The 17,823-nt window shown below is 39.4% G+C and overlaps 1 protein-coding gene across 2 annotated transcripts; it reads right to left on the bottom strand.

Annotated features, from left to right (window-relative positions):
- Positions 1 to 46: 46 nt before the first annotated feature.
- Positions 47 to 13,780, bottom strand: si:rp71-46j2.7 (uncharacterized). Of its 2 annotated transcripts, none has more exons than XM_064329231.1 (16): positions 13,348 to 13,780; positions 12,797 to 12,917; positions 11,504 to 11,717; positions 10,626 to 10,768; positions 10,301 to 10,460; positions 9,704 to 9,759; positions 8,592 to 8,767; positions 7,848 to 7,958; positions 7,201 to 7,326; positions 6,045 to 6,152; positions 5,713 to 5,868; positions 2,877 to 3,357; positions 2,666 to 2,729; positions 2,373 to 2,551; positions 1,440 to 1,525; positions 47 to 1,261 (listed from the first exon to the last, which is right to left on the bottom strand). In XM_064329231.1, the coding sequence occupies exons 1-16, from the start codon at positions 13,534 to 13,536 to the stop codon at positions 1,151 to 1,153; spliced, it is 2,481 nt and encodes an 826-aa protein (XP_064185301.1). In that variant the 5' UTR covers positions 13,537 to 13,780; the 3' UTR covers positions 47 to 1,150. The 2 variants fall into 2 exon arrangements, with proteins under 2 accessions (XP_064185301.1, XP_064185299.1); XM_064329229.1 differs by having other exon boundaries at positions 5,713 to 5,871; positions 13,348 to 13,778.
- Positions 13,781 to 17,823: the final 4,043 nt, after the last annotated feature.

Here is a 17,823-nt window from a genome sequence, read left to right as displayed (position 1 = left end):
TACCATGTTTAATGCAGGGGAGACACGGATGACGTGAATCGAGCAATTTGTTTGATTCGGTAAAATTTTATTAATCCGAAAAATTGTACAGCGTTTACTCCTTCGTACAGTCAATATAAAACCGTTTTGTGCTCCACAATAGCCATATCCAGCATTTGATTTTGATCACCATTTTACACGAACACTCTTCTTGTTTCTTACGTAAAGATGCTCATTCTGCTGTTGCTTTTGCAATCATTGCGTCACACGTTAAACAAACTCACCAGGAGTTTTTGCTTATTGCACGATTCTTATGTGAGGCTAAATGGTGCCAATGTTTTTTTTTTTAGTGAAGCAAGATAGTTAATGTTAAGCAATTAAATAATTCCAAACCAAAGCATGATAACTGAGCAAAAAGCAAAAAAAATTGTTAGCAACAATTAGAACATTTTTAGAATATAGAAATTTAGAAAATTATGTTAAATGTCTTATTAAATAATTAAAACACAAAACATCAATTACAAAAGGCACCAAAACAACACTAAAGTGTGGAAAGACATTTGTACAAAGTTTATGCATAATTTAGTAAAAAATCAAGTGTGTCCACAGCTATGCCACAGAGGTTTAGTCACCTTCTGCTTTCATTTATCCAGTCAATAGGATGTGATTATCTTTTGCATATCAAGTGTTGTCTTCATATGGAAAAAAATACAAAACATCAAAATTCATATAATTAGTTAATAACTCCAGAATTCTCTGGTTAGTTCCAACTATATTTTTAAAAAGTATACCGCATATTTATTTCAGCGCCTGAGATACTTGTTTGTTGCATGAAGGTAACACTATATGTCAAAGGTTTCCCTTTTTACTGCTCCATGAGAAAATCACTGCATTATCATCCAATAACCTTCACATTAAAAAACCCAGAACACAATTTGCAGTGGTTTTTATGCATCAGAGGTATGACTGTGAACTTCTACAAATGACAAAAACTCATTCAGTTTAAGACTGTTATAGTTACTGTTTACACACCTGAAGAAAATGTATGTACAAAGATCATCATTTGCTCATTTCACCCCCCCGCAAAAAAGGCATATATATTGCAATTGTCCCAGCTGTTTTTAAATGTAAGTCCAAAAGTTATTCCGCCAAAAATCGCTCTGACATCATATTATTTCTTGTCAGATTGACTCAAGACAGGACTGTTCAAAAATGCAATGGCTTTAACATTCAGAGCTGATTCTCCAGGCATTAGCTCCCTCAACAAAAATGACAGCAACATCTAAAAGAAAGTGAAAAATAACAACAACATAAAAGTCAAACATATTGATCCATGTCTACATCCAAATCTATACTTTCAATATTTTGACACTTAATGTTTGTTCATTTAACAGAGATAAAAACTAGTTTTGAATGAATATATAGCTGTCAGCAAAAGTTTTTTTTCTGGTGATACTCACATAAACCAGCTTCTTGTTCTCTTCAGTGTCCTGGAAGGCCTTAAAAACTGCCTGAACATCATTCTTCTTTAAGAAGAAACTTGAACCTGAAGAGAGACCATTGATGTACGTCTGTATGTCAGCATATGGTTATTGGTGACCATTAGGCACAGTATGCTAAGAATTATCTACAACTTCCCATTATCTATCAACTTCCCATTCAGGGATAGCATTTTTCATTTCATGTAGACCTAACATACAGTAAGCCTACTACACCTGCCCAAACTGTCCAAATGGAACAGAACAGAGGGAGTGGTTTTCTAAATTAATTAGAGATTATCCCTTCATTTTTGAACAGTAGACAAGGACAGATATAATTGCCATTCATTATTTCAAGTTAACACCTAAACACCTACAGTGCTTCTGTGTGTTCTGTTTCTGTATACAAAGGGGCTTGGCTTTATAGTCATGTCTATAATGTCTTTCAATATCTTAGAAAACATTACAATGCATTACATTACAGGCATTTAGCAGACGCTCTTATCCAGAGCGACTTATATTGTATCAAATTATACAGCTGGATATATACAGGAGCAATGCAGGTTAAGTACCATGCTCAAGGGTATAACGGCAGTGTCCTACCGGGGAATCGAACCTGTGACCTTTAATGTTGCAAGACCAACTGCTTAGCCATTATACTACAATGCTGCCCCATAACATAGATTTTGAGTGCCCCAGCACTGTTGTTCTCTTTGGGAAAGTGCGATGCATGGGGTGCACATGAAGGTCGCTGTGTTGTGCATGTTTCAAATTCCATCAGTTGGGGAAATTAATTGAAATTCTGTTGAATTGGAAAAAAAATTCCCAAAATGTAGGTTTTGAATTGACTGAATTGACATTGGGAGTGGAACTGGAACCAGTTTGAACTGGCCCAGAATCTGGTGCTACACATACATTTGGTGTTGATGAGCTGATTGGCTCTCTCTTTGGTTTGACTCTTCTGCTCCTTGGTTCGGGCAGGCTCTGAGACCACTGGCACGCCGCCAGGCCACTGCTTCTCCCTCAGCAAATCAATGTAGGAGGCCATTTGAGGCTCAGTGGGGTTCATCTGATTCAAAAAGCTGTTCACCTTCCTAGGGTAACAAAAGACAAATGTTTAAGGAAGACCACATGAGCTGCATGACAGCTGCAAAACTACAGACATATGTACAGAATATAGGAAGGGTTGTCTTTTTTACAGCTCTTACTTTTTCAATAATGGCATGACAGGCTTCAAGATAACATCAAAGATGTTCCACATCATGGAATTACCTGACAAAGACAAAAAATTATATATCCTATCAGTACAAGAGACACGGACAGATTTAAATACTGTGGTGAGCGATTACTATTCATTGACTCCTCCTCATTTAGTAATCAGAATCTGGCACCCTGAAGATAAGAAAAGTTGGTACAAACCTGTTATTTCTTTCAACAAATCAATAATGGCTTTGGTGGCTTCCTGCTGCTCCTTGCCAGACTGGTTAACTCCTCTCTTGTTTGGCTCCGGAGCTCTGTGCTCATCTACCCTACCTACAATCAATTGGCCCTTCTCTCGCCTGTTCTGGGGTCCAGCAGATAATTCTATGAATGCCTTTTCCCTTTTGCCTGCCCCTCTCTTTAAGCGGGAGCAGCGGTCATCAGTGGAGTCATTCTGCATTCTGCTCGTCAAAGCAACATCCTCTGACAGGTCTGTGATTGGCTGACTTGCTGCCAGGAAATCAGGTGCCTTCTCCAGGCTTTTGCTGCTGTCTCCAGAGACCACGGGAAGTAATCTGCAAAGGGCGTCACAGCTTCCCTTCAAGTCTGCTTCCTCATCCTCTGTCTCAACCAGGCCTTCAGGCCCCGCCCCCTCTGTGCCAGGGTCATCGGACTTGGCTGGACCTAGTGCGCAGACATCCTGAAAATAACACACAAGGCATCTGCTCGTGTCAGCTCAACTTCTTGTTGCGTCCCACTTCCATTATTGATGCTAGTGACGCTGTGCACTTGACCAAATTCATTCAGAGCAAGGGACAAGGATTTGTGCTGGTATGGTGTTTGTGGCCTTTGTTATGCTATTATGAGTTCAACATCAAAACTGGTTATCATTTAAAGTGTTCCTTCAACATGTTATAACAAAAATCTGATACTATGCTCCCTAATATGGAGACCGGCCAATAGAAAGCGAGCAACATACAGTGCCAGAGATCAAATCTCTCTGTAAATTATCTCTTTGGATGAATTATTAGGCCGCACATTTTCCAGATATTCAGTTTACCCTGTACTTTATTGTTTAGACTGCAAGAAAATCAGAATCTCTGTGAGATAATGCAGTGTAGAGATTCCAGCCCTTTGTTCACATAAACCTCCGCAGCCACTGTAGATGGTGCTGCTGTGTTGTGTCTGCACTCAATTATGTGACTGGAGCAACAATGCTCCCTGTGTGTATAAAAGACAACCAACACAGCAGCACTAAGGTGAGACAACAGACAACAGTAATGCAAGAGCCATGTACACAAGATTGTTTTTCACTGCCATTGATGATCAATGAGGAATATTACAATTAAAAACAATAACTGCCAATCTTCATGAACTTTATAATAAGAACAAAACGATATATGATGATGAAAACAGGCAATTCAGACCTTCTAGGCAAGTCATTTACCTACCGGCAAGAGAGCACTGAGCCAATGATAACTTAATTGATCTCTTTGTGGCCAATATTAATATTAATGTTACACACAGTGTCAGAGATTGTCAAGACACATTTTTCCCTTAAAGTTTGTTCGCATGATAAGGTTTTTCCATTTCAGGCCTCAATAAACTGGCACCATTGGTTGTTAGCAAGCTGGTAAGCTAGTTTTACATTGTTGGCAAAGAGGTTTACTGGACATCTACTCTGGTAGGTCAACTACATTCTTTGGTTACAAACACCTAGATGATTGGCTATAAGAAATGGAAAATGAAAACCACAACCTCACCATGGTTACACCTCAATAAGACGTATAGAACAAAGATCACTGTAATGTGCAGACCCTGCCAATCTTTGAAACACCAACAGAGGGCAGCATTGCCACTATCGGGACGTGATCATGAACAGGCACAACACTCACAGGAAACATATTTAGATTTATTCAATCCATTTCTATAAAAAAACATTGATGTTTCGGCCATAGTCTCAGGCCTTCATCAGAATTCTGATGAAAGCCTGACACTATGGCTGAAACATCAATGGTTTTTATAGAAATTGATTAAATAAGATCACAAAATATTTACTGAGAGCAAGAGTTGCACCTGTTCATTCATCATTTTTTTTGCATATTTTCTGGCTGCACCTGTTCACAGCCGGTTTGACATGATCAAGCTTTCCTTTGTCATACAGCAACAGGTGGAATTCTGAGGCATTGTTAGCCGTCATCCAGCACGGTGTATTTGCAAAACAAATTCTTCCGGAACTGCATTCTTGGAAGAGAGTACTATACTCTACGGTCTCCATGAAAGGTGTCAAGTTAAATCTGATCCTGTGATAAATCTATCAAAAGGACACAGATTGAAAACACTGGCACTTTCTAATTTATCTACACATTTTCCAGATGATGTTTCTTTCAAAATGGTCTGTGTCAGAAAAATGATAATTGCTAATCTTTAAAATATTCAGTTGGATTCTTTTTAAAAGGTTGAATGAAAAGGCAATCACAAACCCATGAGTCTGTACCTTCAGCTGCCAGCCTCACACCGAGGGCCACACACCGAGAAAGTGCGTGAACGGAAGATAAAGTATTTAGTCAACATGGAACAAAAGAATGTTTCACACTTTGTGTCACACCTTAGTGACACATTGTTAAGCCATAGGACAGAATCTGAATACCATATGTGAAAGGGCACTGCGTAAAAGTAATATTTTAAAAAAACTGACCTTTGTCTTTATACTTGCTATTGCGTGCTCACATTCTATAATAGCAGGCCTTTTTATTACAGTTCAAGGGTCATTTTTTACTATTTCTTCACTGATTGGTAAAATTGTAGAAGAATAGTTAAATCTTCAGCATCAACCTGAGGGCCACTCCTCAACTGAGGGAGAAAAGGCTGGCTGATGTCTTGCAAACTGCAAACAGCTTCATCAAAAGTACTATTTGTAATACTTATGTACTGTAAAGCCCAAGTGACCAACTCTGGCCCCACTAGAGAGCTCCACTTGGTTTCTTGGGGGGTCATACTGGCTGCTGATGTTAGGTTAAAGCCAAAATCTTGCGCACGCCCCAAACCTACTCACCTCCTCCTCCTCTATTGCTGGGGTCAGGAGGTACGCTAGGTTGCTCAGCAGGCTCCACACTCCACCGTTAGCCTCCTCCTCAGTTAACAGCTGCTCTAGAGGGCACAGAAACTGAAACACTTCCGGGCTGTGGCCCAGCTGGCTGTCTTTGACCAGCTCCTGAGGGAGAGAGAGGGATGAACTAAAACACTCAAACAGACAAGAGACATTTACCTTAAGATTCACTGTGATTCTTCTTTTCGGTGCGGGTGAATTCGCTTAATTTTTCCAGTGGATACACACATATATTGATGGTACACGTCATGGTGTTTGGGGATGATAGAAATCTGTACCTTTAAGAAGGTCTCCAGTGTGACTCTGGCTTGTTCTTTAAACTCATCGTTCATGGTGTACTCTGTGCTTTCCAACAGCTCTGCTATAGAGGGCAAGTTAGGACAGTCCTGGGAAAGACACACAGCAGCAAGAGTCCATAAAAATGGGGTGAGCTTTACCATTTAACAAGCACATTCAAGTTCCCTTTAATGTTTGACCATCTGACATAGACAAATTATTGTGATTTGTGTAAACCTGATTTTTGCCTCTTTAACTGGATCACCCTGATCAGTAGCTAATTTAAGATAAGATAGTATTTTTATTAATCCCCAACATGGAAATTGATTTGTCAGCAGCAGTGTACAATTAATACAGCATACCATTAGATAAATTAACATTAAAAACAGAACAAGAACATATAGAATAGAGACAATATAATAAATGTAAAAACATGAATTTCATTGCAACATTCAGTTCTAGTTAAACATTTTTACATTACATGAGCATAACCCTGCAAGATTTCAAGCACCACACTTCGATCCACACAGTAATGTGGTGGTACCTTTTTAGTGCTAAAATTGTACTTGAGGTTTGGTTAGAAAGCTCAGTATGACTTTGGTGTCTCTATGTGGGGGAAGTAATTTGTTGCTAGCCTATGTTATTTCTTCCACTACCCATATGCAGTTTCTAAGCCTCAAGGATTAGTTAACCCTCCTGTTATGTTGCAGGTCAAATTGACCCTTTTTAAAGTTTGAAAATCTAGGAAAAATACTTAAAATTATTTTTTCAGTATGAAACTTCTTCTACTGGCCTTAATTAGTGTAATCAACATTCTAAATGAAAATGGTTCATTTCATGTATTTGCAAACCCCCCCTGTATGTTTATATCACCCGGGAACATTTTTGCTGTACCTAAAAAATGAACAGAACAGGAGGGTTAATAACCATGCTGTGTTCAACACCACAGGAGTGATACTGAATTATAGTCATAGTCTAAAAATGTATAAATGTTTGTATATTTTAATGCCCCTTAGGCAGCACAGATCAACCGAAGACAAAACAGAACAAAAACAAATTCAAAAAGTCTGGAAACAGACTGAACAGGAGATGTCTCAGACACTACACTCAGACCTCTATAGTACCTGTGCCTCTCTCTCTTGTGCATCGGTCCCTTACCTGCAGACTGCTGTGGAACAGACGGATGTCCTTCTGGGACTTACGCACATCCCAGTGCAGCTTTTCAGGGTTACTGGCTTCCTCCAGACGAATGGTGAAGTTCAATTCCCCATCTTCCTCCTGCACCTACAAGCCAGGTTCACACAAAAAACTGAACCACATGATCTCATCCCATTCTTCTATTATCACTGTCCTGTTCAAACTGTACAGGGCATGTCCATATAGGTTAGTTATACGTGTCTCTTGAAAAATCAATATAAAAATTTTGATCAAAAAAAAAATAAACTGTACAGGACGACTGAGGAATTGGACTGAGAATATACACATTGCCTAATGACACTGTTATGCTTTTCCCACTCCTGTCCTTTCTTCACCCTCCACTGACACCATCTCCACCTCACTCCTTCAGGCCACCCTTTGAATGATCAGTTGTAACACTTCCTGTTTATGAACTGCTCATCACTTCTTCTCATCTATTGTTCCATTTGTCTGCACACATCTTGTTTTCATTGCGTATTAAGTATTATCTATTCATTATCATTATTAGACAGACACAAATGCAATTGTACCGCACTGACCAGTGGCAATAAGGGAGACATCAACATATCCTGCGTGAGGACCAATAAGAGGGCCTGTAATAGCCTCACCTGCTTTACAGACACTACCCAGCTACTGAGGCGCCACATTTCATATGACAGCTTGAACTCCATCATTTCCTCCTGGATAGCAGGAGGGCAGCTCTCCAGGTCACTGTCATCCTGAACATCACATAGAAAGCAGGTAGAAAAAGATGCCAACAAACGAGGTCCGTCTCCATAGCTGGATCGAGGTTAAATTAATTATAAATGAGCTAATTTTACCCAAATCGAATGGAGGAGGGTTGTCTCTGTACATCATAAGGTTGTGTACACCTAAAGCATGATTATAATGTTGAAGCTGAAATGTTTATTAGAACATGGTGTATTGAAGGTGCAATTGTGTAGCTGAAGGGAAGCACTGTGAAATTAGATTATGAAGAAAGGTTGACTGCTGTCACATGACCATGTTTATTTTGTGTGACTATATCATGATTTTATTTTGTTGCTCACATTAATTAATTCAATGGTTTACATTTACATTTTAGGCACTTAACAGAAACTCTTATCCAGAGTGACTTACACAGCTTATATTTTTTGTACATACAGTCCACTTATGGATATTTACTGAAGCAATTCAGGCTAAGGACCTCGCTACGAGGCTCGCTTGGAGTTACAAGCCCAGTTCCTCAGCCATAATGCTACACTGCTACCTGGTTCAAGAACGAAGCATCAAAAATCAAACAGCTTTACTTATCTAGCCACTGTAATAAAGATAAAGGTGGAAAAAAAATTAATAGAATAAGATTCACTTACACTGTCAGATTCTTGGAGATACAAAGCAGAGCAGGCCACGAAGCTCCTCAGAAGCAACTCATCCTCAGGCCTCCTAGTCGCACGTTCCTCTTTCTTTACCGCCTTTTGCTTTTTTTTGGTCTCTTTCCTTTTCATTTTGTCAATAAATCTGGAGAACTTTTCTTTCAACTTGGCACCTTAAAGGAGTAACATGGTGGTTGGACTTGACACTTCTCAGTTGTCTTTAGGCAACAACAAATGTGCATAATTTTTTTATTATTCAGTCATTTCAATGTACTTTAAAACGTATTTTTCTAAGCCTAAATTTCCCACTATAAAAGTTCACCCGAACCGCCTGGGCGTGGTAATAAGAACTGTCAGTTAGCTATGATTGACAGACCATGCCCCGTTACCATAGTTACCCCCATGATACGCACTCTTTTTGGGAGACTGAATTATCACAAGCTAGCTAGTTTAGTAGTATATCAAGTATCGATAGATAGCTAAGGTAAGGACGTTGACTTATATCCAGTTATAATTTTTGCTATCTAGCTAGCCAAGTTAAGATAAAAGCACAACTATAACGTCCTCATAAAAGCAAACTAGCTAGCTAACGTTATCGATAACATTGCCTTATGAAAGCAAACTACCTAGCTAGCTAACGTCAGAAATAATCTAATAGTCCTTAAAAGGCACTCTAATTTAAGTGAACCTAACGTTAGTCAAATATTTGCATTGTCTTGCCTGTAAGCCAGCGGCACAAACTATGGGTCTCGAGTTACCCATGGGTTTACGGGGCGTGGAAAGGGGAGTGGTTACTGTATTCGTGACGCACCAAGTTGACAACTTTCTCAACCGGTTGGAAATAGGACGATAAATTTAAAACGCATATTTCTCCAAAATTACAGAACGGACATATTTAATACTTTACTCATTGTGTTTCTTCAATGCCTCTTGTACAAATAGTACATAAAACCGAGAAAGTGTGAAAATCACCATGGTACTCCTTTAAAAAATTTAAATCAATACATTATACAGGCAAACAAATACTGAATTCTGCTGACATTGGCCTCCCACTTTACACAAAATGTGTTCTGAGCAATGCTTTCAGTTCCAGAACAGCTTTTGCACACCTTTCTTTTTGGGCTTGACATCATCGGTCAGGAGATCTCCAGTACCCTCTGCTATGCTGCAAAGATAATAAAATAAGAAAAGGGGCTAATATAAATACAAACACGAAAAGCATCTACTACAGGTAGACAAAAGCAAGTGATGGAGCTGTCATTCATGTATCAAAACCACTGCTTCTTTCCAGTCAGTAAGTGAAGGCCTAGAACAGGGGTCCCCAACCGTGGTCCTGGAGAGCCATTGGCTCGACTGGTTTTTGTTTTCACCTGAAAATCAACAATCAGTCCAAAACCAGGTTGTATCCAAGAAACCAGCTGAGGCAAGATAACCGTAATACAGCCTCTGTGTACCTTATGTAATGTACTTTTTGCATTTGCTGTTTACTGCTGACAACCAAATTTCCCTCCAGGGGTGGATGGATGGATGGATAGATAGATACTTCTACCTATTAAACAGCTTCGCTTGACCAATCAAATCTTAATGAAAACCTTGTGTACCTCAAGCACCAGGGTGAAGGAACCCCAGGCCCGGAGATTTCAGTGTGACAGTGCTGTATTTAGGTGAGCCAGGTAGATGGTGGGAGGGTTTAGCATGTCACTCACACTCCTTTGCCCTCACTGTCCAGTGAGGAGGGTGTATCCTCTCTCTTCGGCCCCTGCAGCTCATCCTCACCCCCTTTCAGTGTCATGATGTCCAGGCTACTCACAAGTAGTTGATTCAGGCTGTCCGGGTCAGACAGCCAATTCACCAACAGCTCCAACACTAGAAAGGTTAAATTCTACATCTCAGTAAGTTTTCCTGGTTAAATAAATGTAAAACAAAATATTTTAAAAAAGAGAGAGATGACGAAGAACAAACCATCCTCAGAGTTGTTTTTCTGTGGGGAGTGGCTTGTCAGAGAAGTGGCGGTTGCGCGACCATGCTTACCATTCAAAGTCACGATCTCGTTAAGGGCAGAGCGAGTGAGGTCCTGGGCCGTGAGGGACTCCGGGAAGAGGTTGCGCACCAGAGCCTCAGAAAACACCCTGAGGACCGCAAACTCATCCGCCCTGGAGTTGAACAGCTGGCCTCTGACACACGTGTGTGTACACACAAGACGCATGCAAACAAACCCACACAAGGACACAAACACACAAACACACCCAAACAAGGACACACACACACACACACACACGGAAACACTTGCATTAGCACATGCACATACAGTATGTATACACACACAGACTTCCTACACCCACCCCTGTTCACTACAGTAAGGGACGTGAAATTGAAGGAAATGTAATGCTTGTGTTAATTAATATCAACACTTCACACATAAGGGATGTTTAACTTTCATAAACATTTTAAATGCTTTTACATCACACTGACTGCAGACTTTGCAACAAAATCCCCACAAAAGCAGCAGTGCATTCTGAACCACTAAGAAACTGCCACTTGTTCAGTGGTGACATCTGTCTTCTGACTTTGACAAAAAAAAATGTTTTGTCATTGATGGAGAGGAAGTGTTGTGGGAGAACACACATAGCGCAATGTCATGTAGGTCTACAGTGCTGCTTGGAAACATTTGCACATGTCAACAAGTGCTTAGCGAGAGTCAACATAAAACATGATTTTGGACATAGACTTGCAGGGACGGCAGAAAAAGCTCACATGTAGCATGATCTCATGCAGGCGGGAAAACTCACTGATCTATAACTTAATGCTAGCAAAAGCTAGCAGGACCCAAACTGATCGCAGGACTGTTAGAGGAAACCAAATGCACAAACTGTAAACACCCTCAGAAAGAAGTCAATACTCGGTCTCACCTGTTTGGCTGCTTGACATTGCGTAGGTGCTGGGTGAGGATTCGGACATAATCCACAGCAATAGCAGAGATGTTGATGTCACTGGCTCTCCCAATGACCCGGTCAACAATCATGTTAAACTCCCTCCCCAGGGCATTATACAGTGGCTGGTTGTCCCTGGGCTCTGGGACACTGTACCAGGTCAGGATGAGCTGGGAGTATGCACACTCAAACACTGTGGAAATGTCATGCACTGTCACCAATACACACAGAGTCACCTTAGACTTTCAGTGGTAAACACCACACCTGACCTATTTTAGCTCAAACTACTCAAAGCCAGAAAAGGACTCTACAATGTGAAGTATTTTCTTGAAAGAGGAAACTACAGTTAAACCACAGCCTTGAGGAAGTAGTGTGTCTTCTTTTTTCTTCGTTTTTTTTTTGTGGTCTGCTGCAGTGTGGTTTAATAAGCCAATTTTAGAAGCATGCATTATCATCGATTATTAATTCTCAAGGCTTTGTCACCATCCACTTTTCCCCTAATTCCTCCCTTTGCTTGAAAATGGGGCGACATAGCTCAGGAGGTAAGACCGATTGTCTGGCAGTCGGAGGGTTGCCGGTTCAAACCCCACCCTGGGCGTGTCGAAGTGTCCTTGAGCAAGACACCTAACCCCTAACCCCTAACTGCTCTGGCGAATGAGAGGCATCAATTGTAAAGCGCTTTGGATAAAAGCGCTATATAAATGCAGTCCATTTACCATTTACCATTTAAAACCAGTACGCAAGGCTCAAAGCACTTACACTGATGAATAGTCCTTTTCAGCTAGCATGCTCAGAATGAAACACATTCATCACATCACTATGGCACCCTGTAGAGTCTTTACAAGGCTCTTGTGTATCAAAAAATATATAAATTCTGCCCTAGGGAATTCACTTTTATTCTAGAGAAATAGCACAGAATAGCACACACATCCGTGTCATGTTTCCGTTGCCATGTCTCCGTTCTGCCACCTCTGGACGCTTGGCAGGATTCTTTTTGTCTGATTCTGATTAGGCAAATGTGTTATTTCAGTGCTAGTTTGTACTTGGCAGGATTGTTTGTTTGTTTGCTGAACAGGTTACCCTACAGGGTTGGAGTCCTGATCTATGTGGTCACTTCTGGCACTACGATCTTTACTTCACTCTAGTGTGTTTCTTTTGCACCTCTGCACCTTGCACTAATGCACTTGTTGTACGTCGCTCTGGATAAGAGCGTCTGCTAAATGCCTGTAAAGTAATGTAATGTAATGTTGCTGACCAAAACTACATATTTACCCTGCTGAAGAGACTTTTTCACATTTGGGCACTGTAGGCCAACTTCATGGGCCAACTCCTTTTTTTTGTTGGGAGCATCTATTTCATCACCACCGCAAGAATATTTGTCTTTACCGGCATCCTGTTGAGGAAAAAAAAGGAACACAGGGAGGAATACAGGAAACGCTCCATGTCATCGATACGGTGATGTGTGGCATTACGTCATTCAGGTTCCCGGTGTGCCTACATTTTTTTTGCCTCCAGGGTAATATTCACCAGGAACACTTGTATACCCATAAACAGTCGTTGATGCGACAATAAACATCAATGTGGAATAGAGACTCTGAGCAACCCAACTTAGAATTGTTGTATTAATACGATATCATTACTTATGCTAAAGACTTGCACTTCATATATGGCCAAAGTTACGGAGCTTTCAATTAGTCTTGGTAGCTTGCACTGTTTTAAAGTTAGATGGGAAATCGTTCCACTAGCTAGCTCATCCTGTAAAGTTTCAATATTTCTAAAACGCGGTTAATGTGCACATTACAAAAAAAAAATCGGCCACGTACCTGAGATAGCGTTTCCGCATGGGATAGATCCGTTTGAGTGCTTATTTCGTTAAATATTTTTGCAATAACATGCGTAGGTGTCAAAAACCATCGTTTTTTCCACCCTAACTGGATTATAAACCATCCATAGTTATAAATAAACAAAACTATCCCAATGGTCAAGACGATATAGCTGATATACATATACATTTTTATCGAAGGACAAAGCGAGTCCCAAAGTGCTTCCTCCTGATTTTCCTTATATCATCACATTCGTGTGACGTGTTTCGGTTTTGCTTCTTGGAATTTCTCTCATTTCACATAACTTCTGTACCATATCCGAATGTATTTTATCAGAACAAAGTTAGAAAGTAATGACATCCCCGGAAGGAAACCTTAAGAAGAAGAAATCACCAAAGAACCTGATTGGTTGGGTTAAAGCGAGATCAGTTTTCTGTTCTCTTGGTCGTCTGAAACTGGTTATGATTTTGTATGCCGGAGCGCAGGCTTCAGGGCAGCAGATGTCTTTACAATAGAGATATTCAATTATTGATTTGGCTGTAGAGTGCTGATAAAATTTAGGCTAACGAAGATATTTGGATCGCTCTGAGCGTGTAGCAACGGGCCTGATGCAGTTTTGTGGAAGAACTATAATTATTTTGATATATCAATTTATTCCTATGATGTAATAGTTCAATATTTGTTCTTTTTAAGTGGGTGTATGCAAAGTACTACTAAATTATTTCGGGCTGAAAATGAATATTGAGTGATATAGAGTAAAGAGATACCAATTCTGAAATATTAGAATATGCCAAATAACGCTCAGCAGGTTTAATTTCTTTGAAGTAAGATAACACCTGACCATTAACAATGAATTACAGAATTCAATCATTTTTATTCGATTATCAACACAGATGGTATGAAGACAGAGTTGCACACAATTCTTTCTTACACACTTCCTGTATGAGTAAAAAACGGAACAAACAGTCATTTTTCACGGTAATAACGACAGGTTTGAAGTTCACTGTGGTATTAGCCGAAGACCCATGCACACCAATCTTCTCATCTCAGTGGTTCAATCTCCGGTTTAAGTTGTTCCATGTGGGTTACTAGTAAAGGAGTCAAAAACAAAGGATGGGCCTGGGACAGGTCAATGAGGGGTGTGTCTCTCCTTTGATTAGCACAAGCTCTGTCCAGTATTATTGTAGGACATTAAGGCTGTGACACAGTCATTGGCTCCTGGTGTCATAGTGGTTTAAATTACAAATTACAAACCATGTAAAAGGGGAGAAAAGAGGGGGAAGCCTGTATCTAGATATTCAGCTAATTTCTTGAGCTCATTAATTATGTGCCATACCTTCCACACATCAAACAGGCAGTGGGAGTTCTACGTATTATATGGCAAGCTAAAAAATAAAATAAAAAGTATGCAAAAGCATTATATGGTTTAAGATAGACCTTCTTAACCCTCTATGGTACGTATTATGATGCCAGTTGATAAAAAATGTTTGCAATGTTTTTTTGTCATAAAATAGACAAAGTAAACATAATTTTAAAAAATTTTCAAGAAATAATTTTTTTTGGGGTACACTTTAGGGTGCTTTGCCTTAATGCAACACAGTACCATAATGGTAAGGAATGAAAAAAGAGAGTTATTGTTTAAAATTTGAATAAAATTTATTACAATACTCATGGAAAATATTCAATCGCCTAACCAGTTTAAAATTCATGCCATTTGAAATAGAAAAACATTAAAAATTAACTCTTTTCATAAGTTTGTTTCTCTGAACGTTACCCTCAGACAACATTGTACCATTGTGGAACAGCCTATAGGAATGAATACGTTAAAGAGTGTAAGCATATTTCAGCAAACTTTACATCAACAGTCTATCAAACCAAACTATCATAACCCTGTTCAAAACAAGATAGTGAGTCATATTTCAGTGTTTGATCATTTGTGTTACATTTAAATGCTTGTTTTCAGTTTCCTGGTGTGTGTCTTTCCTGACATATGTTGCCACCATTTGTTGTGTTGCTGCCATCATTGCCAAATTTTATCAAATTTATCTAGGTTAATCTGTAGAGATAAAAAGAAAATTATGATGACGGTTATGCTTTTGTACAGTATTTAAACATAAATACACAATACCAAAAAATGTCATGGTGGGAATTCATAAAGGTATGGTGTTACTTCAAGGCAACATTTGCATTTTAACAATTTTCCATGACTTAATTATCAAATAAAGTACATTAAACAAATAAAAATAAAACTTTACTCTCCTATTATTGTGAATCTAATTTTTACCAGACTGTAAAATGACAGAAAAAGACATTTTCAGACCAATTTTGTGGAGAGAGATGATGGAACTGAACCATGTGACGAAGGCCGCAAAAAATGGATTCAACTTGGCCTCCAGAGAGTCATGTGACAAATTAAAACACTGCTATTAGTTTCCTTGGGGCCCTCCCTTTTTTTTAAAGTATTGCATCATAAATGAGGATGTATTGTGTGAGTGTAGAAGTCCAAAAATGGGTATGTTACTTAGAGGCAACGCGGTACCACAGAGGGCTAAGGGCAGTCTCAAATGCCGTTTTATATCTGGTAGGATTAACTGATCATTTTGAAAAAGTGAAGAAAGGTTTCCGAACACTATGTCCAAGAAATTGGCTGTTCTGGGACTCGGCCTGAATATATAACGCAATGTGTTTGGTAGTACTCACATCCGCAAACAATTCATGGGTAAAACTGGGTTCTAGAAATATGAATAGGATAAATAATCCCAAACTGGATTAAGGCATGTTGAGGAGTTTACTCTGAATAGAATCCCATACGTCGTCCGTAAGAGTTGTGGCATGGCTCTTCTCCTTGACAATCTTTTTAATGAAGACAGTAGGGAGAACATTTCAACAACAAACGTGGTCATATTGCATTGACATGACTCCTGTGCTTATAAAACAAATGAAAATGTTTTTGCATTACACATTTTATTTAATAATCTGATATTTGGTGATTTAGTACCCTTAGAGATGTCCTATTGTGGATAATATGAAGATCAAATCTTAATGAAAGTACATTAATACATTCGTCTTGGCACTACACGATTCCCCCTTTCTGTATCGTCAAAACTCTTTACTCGTTTTTTTCCTGGTAACTTCACTGTAATTGTCTGCACAATGCCACCACAAATCTGCAACCATTTCAAGGCAAGAAATCAGACGAGGTGAAATATGTAATCAACTGCTTCATTGAATCAATTAAGTGATTCAAAACTAAATCCAGCAACTCTCCAGGACCAGGTTTACAGACCTCTTGCATAGAGCTTTTGCAATAGGACTTTCTCCTGCAATAGGTTTTTTTAATTACACTATTTGTTTCCACCACACGATGGCATCAGAAACCATATTTCAATCTACAGTCATGTGGGACAGGTGACAGACAAAACCTAAACAATTTGTGAACTAAGGGAGCAGACTAACACCTCCCATTTCTTCTTGGATAATCTGCACCCCAATACTAGAAGGGTGCACATGCCCACCTCACCAGATTAGAAGAGCACATAATTTTACATCGAGACTGGTACATTTATTTTTTTAAAAATAATTACATCTTACTGCAGGATTTGATGGCCATGAAAACCAACATCATTTGAAAATGAACAAAGCCTGAGAACTAGAAGCAGTATATATTTCCAATTTAAAAAATCTGTGGTGGGGGAATTTATGAACTGGGCTTAGGATATAGAAGACAAATAGTGAGACTAAATATCTTTTAAATGTATAAATATTCATCTGCAAGTATATATTCACAAAGACGGTTTGGTAGGGTGCATATTTGCACCACATTATATTGTGAAAGTTTGCAAACTCCCCTTTGAACATGAATGTTCAAAGATGAACAAATTACATTACATTTCTCATCGCAAGGCTGAGAAACATCAGTCTCCAGGGTCAAGGGCAGGGGTGGGAAATTCCGGTCCAGGAGGCCTGGTGTGTATGCAGGCTTTTGTTTCCACCAATAACCTTGGCTAAATGAGCCAACGGTCTGTATACATAAACACTGGTTCATTCACAGATTAAATCACAGTAAAACATTTCATATAGACACACAGGAAGTCTTCAGCTGTCATTCTTGAAGAAACAACAAACAGCTAAAATGTCAGATGGTGCAAACGTTAGGGTTAATTAAGTAATGCCAGAAGTTGACACGAAAATCAGAGACAGGGCCCTTGTTGACCACCTCCGGTCTCAGACCTCTAGGCATTTTTGTGGGTCATTATTCCAAGTCGTGAAAAGAATGCATGTTTGCCAATCTGTTAGTATAAAGACTACACCACATAACCCACTAGCAATAAAGGCACATTATTTTGTGACACTTGCTCTTAATGTGGCGCTATTCTGTATGATCTGGACTGAATTCAGCACCATCTCAGAAGGCGGCATGTTATCCTTTATATCGTGGCACAGGGAGGGTGAGGTTCAGTCATCACGCTTCTCTGG

The sequence above is a fragment of the Anguilla rostrata genome, chromosome 3 (assembly GCF_018555375.3).
Source record: "Anguilla rostrata isolate EN2019 chromosome 3, ASM1855537v3, whole genome shotgun sequence".
Classification (NCBI taxonomy): domain Eukaryota; kingdom Metazoa; phylum Chordata; class Actinopteri; order Anguilliformes; family Anguillidae; genus Anguilla; species Anguilla rostrata.
This window is presented reverse-complemented; position numbering and strand designations above follow the sequence as displayed.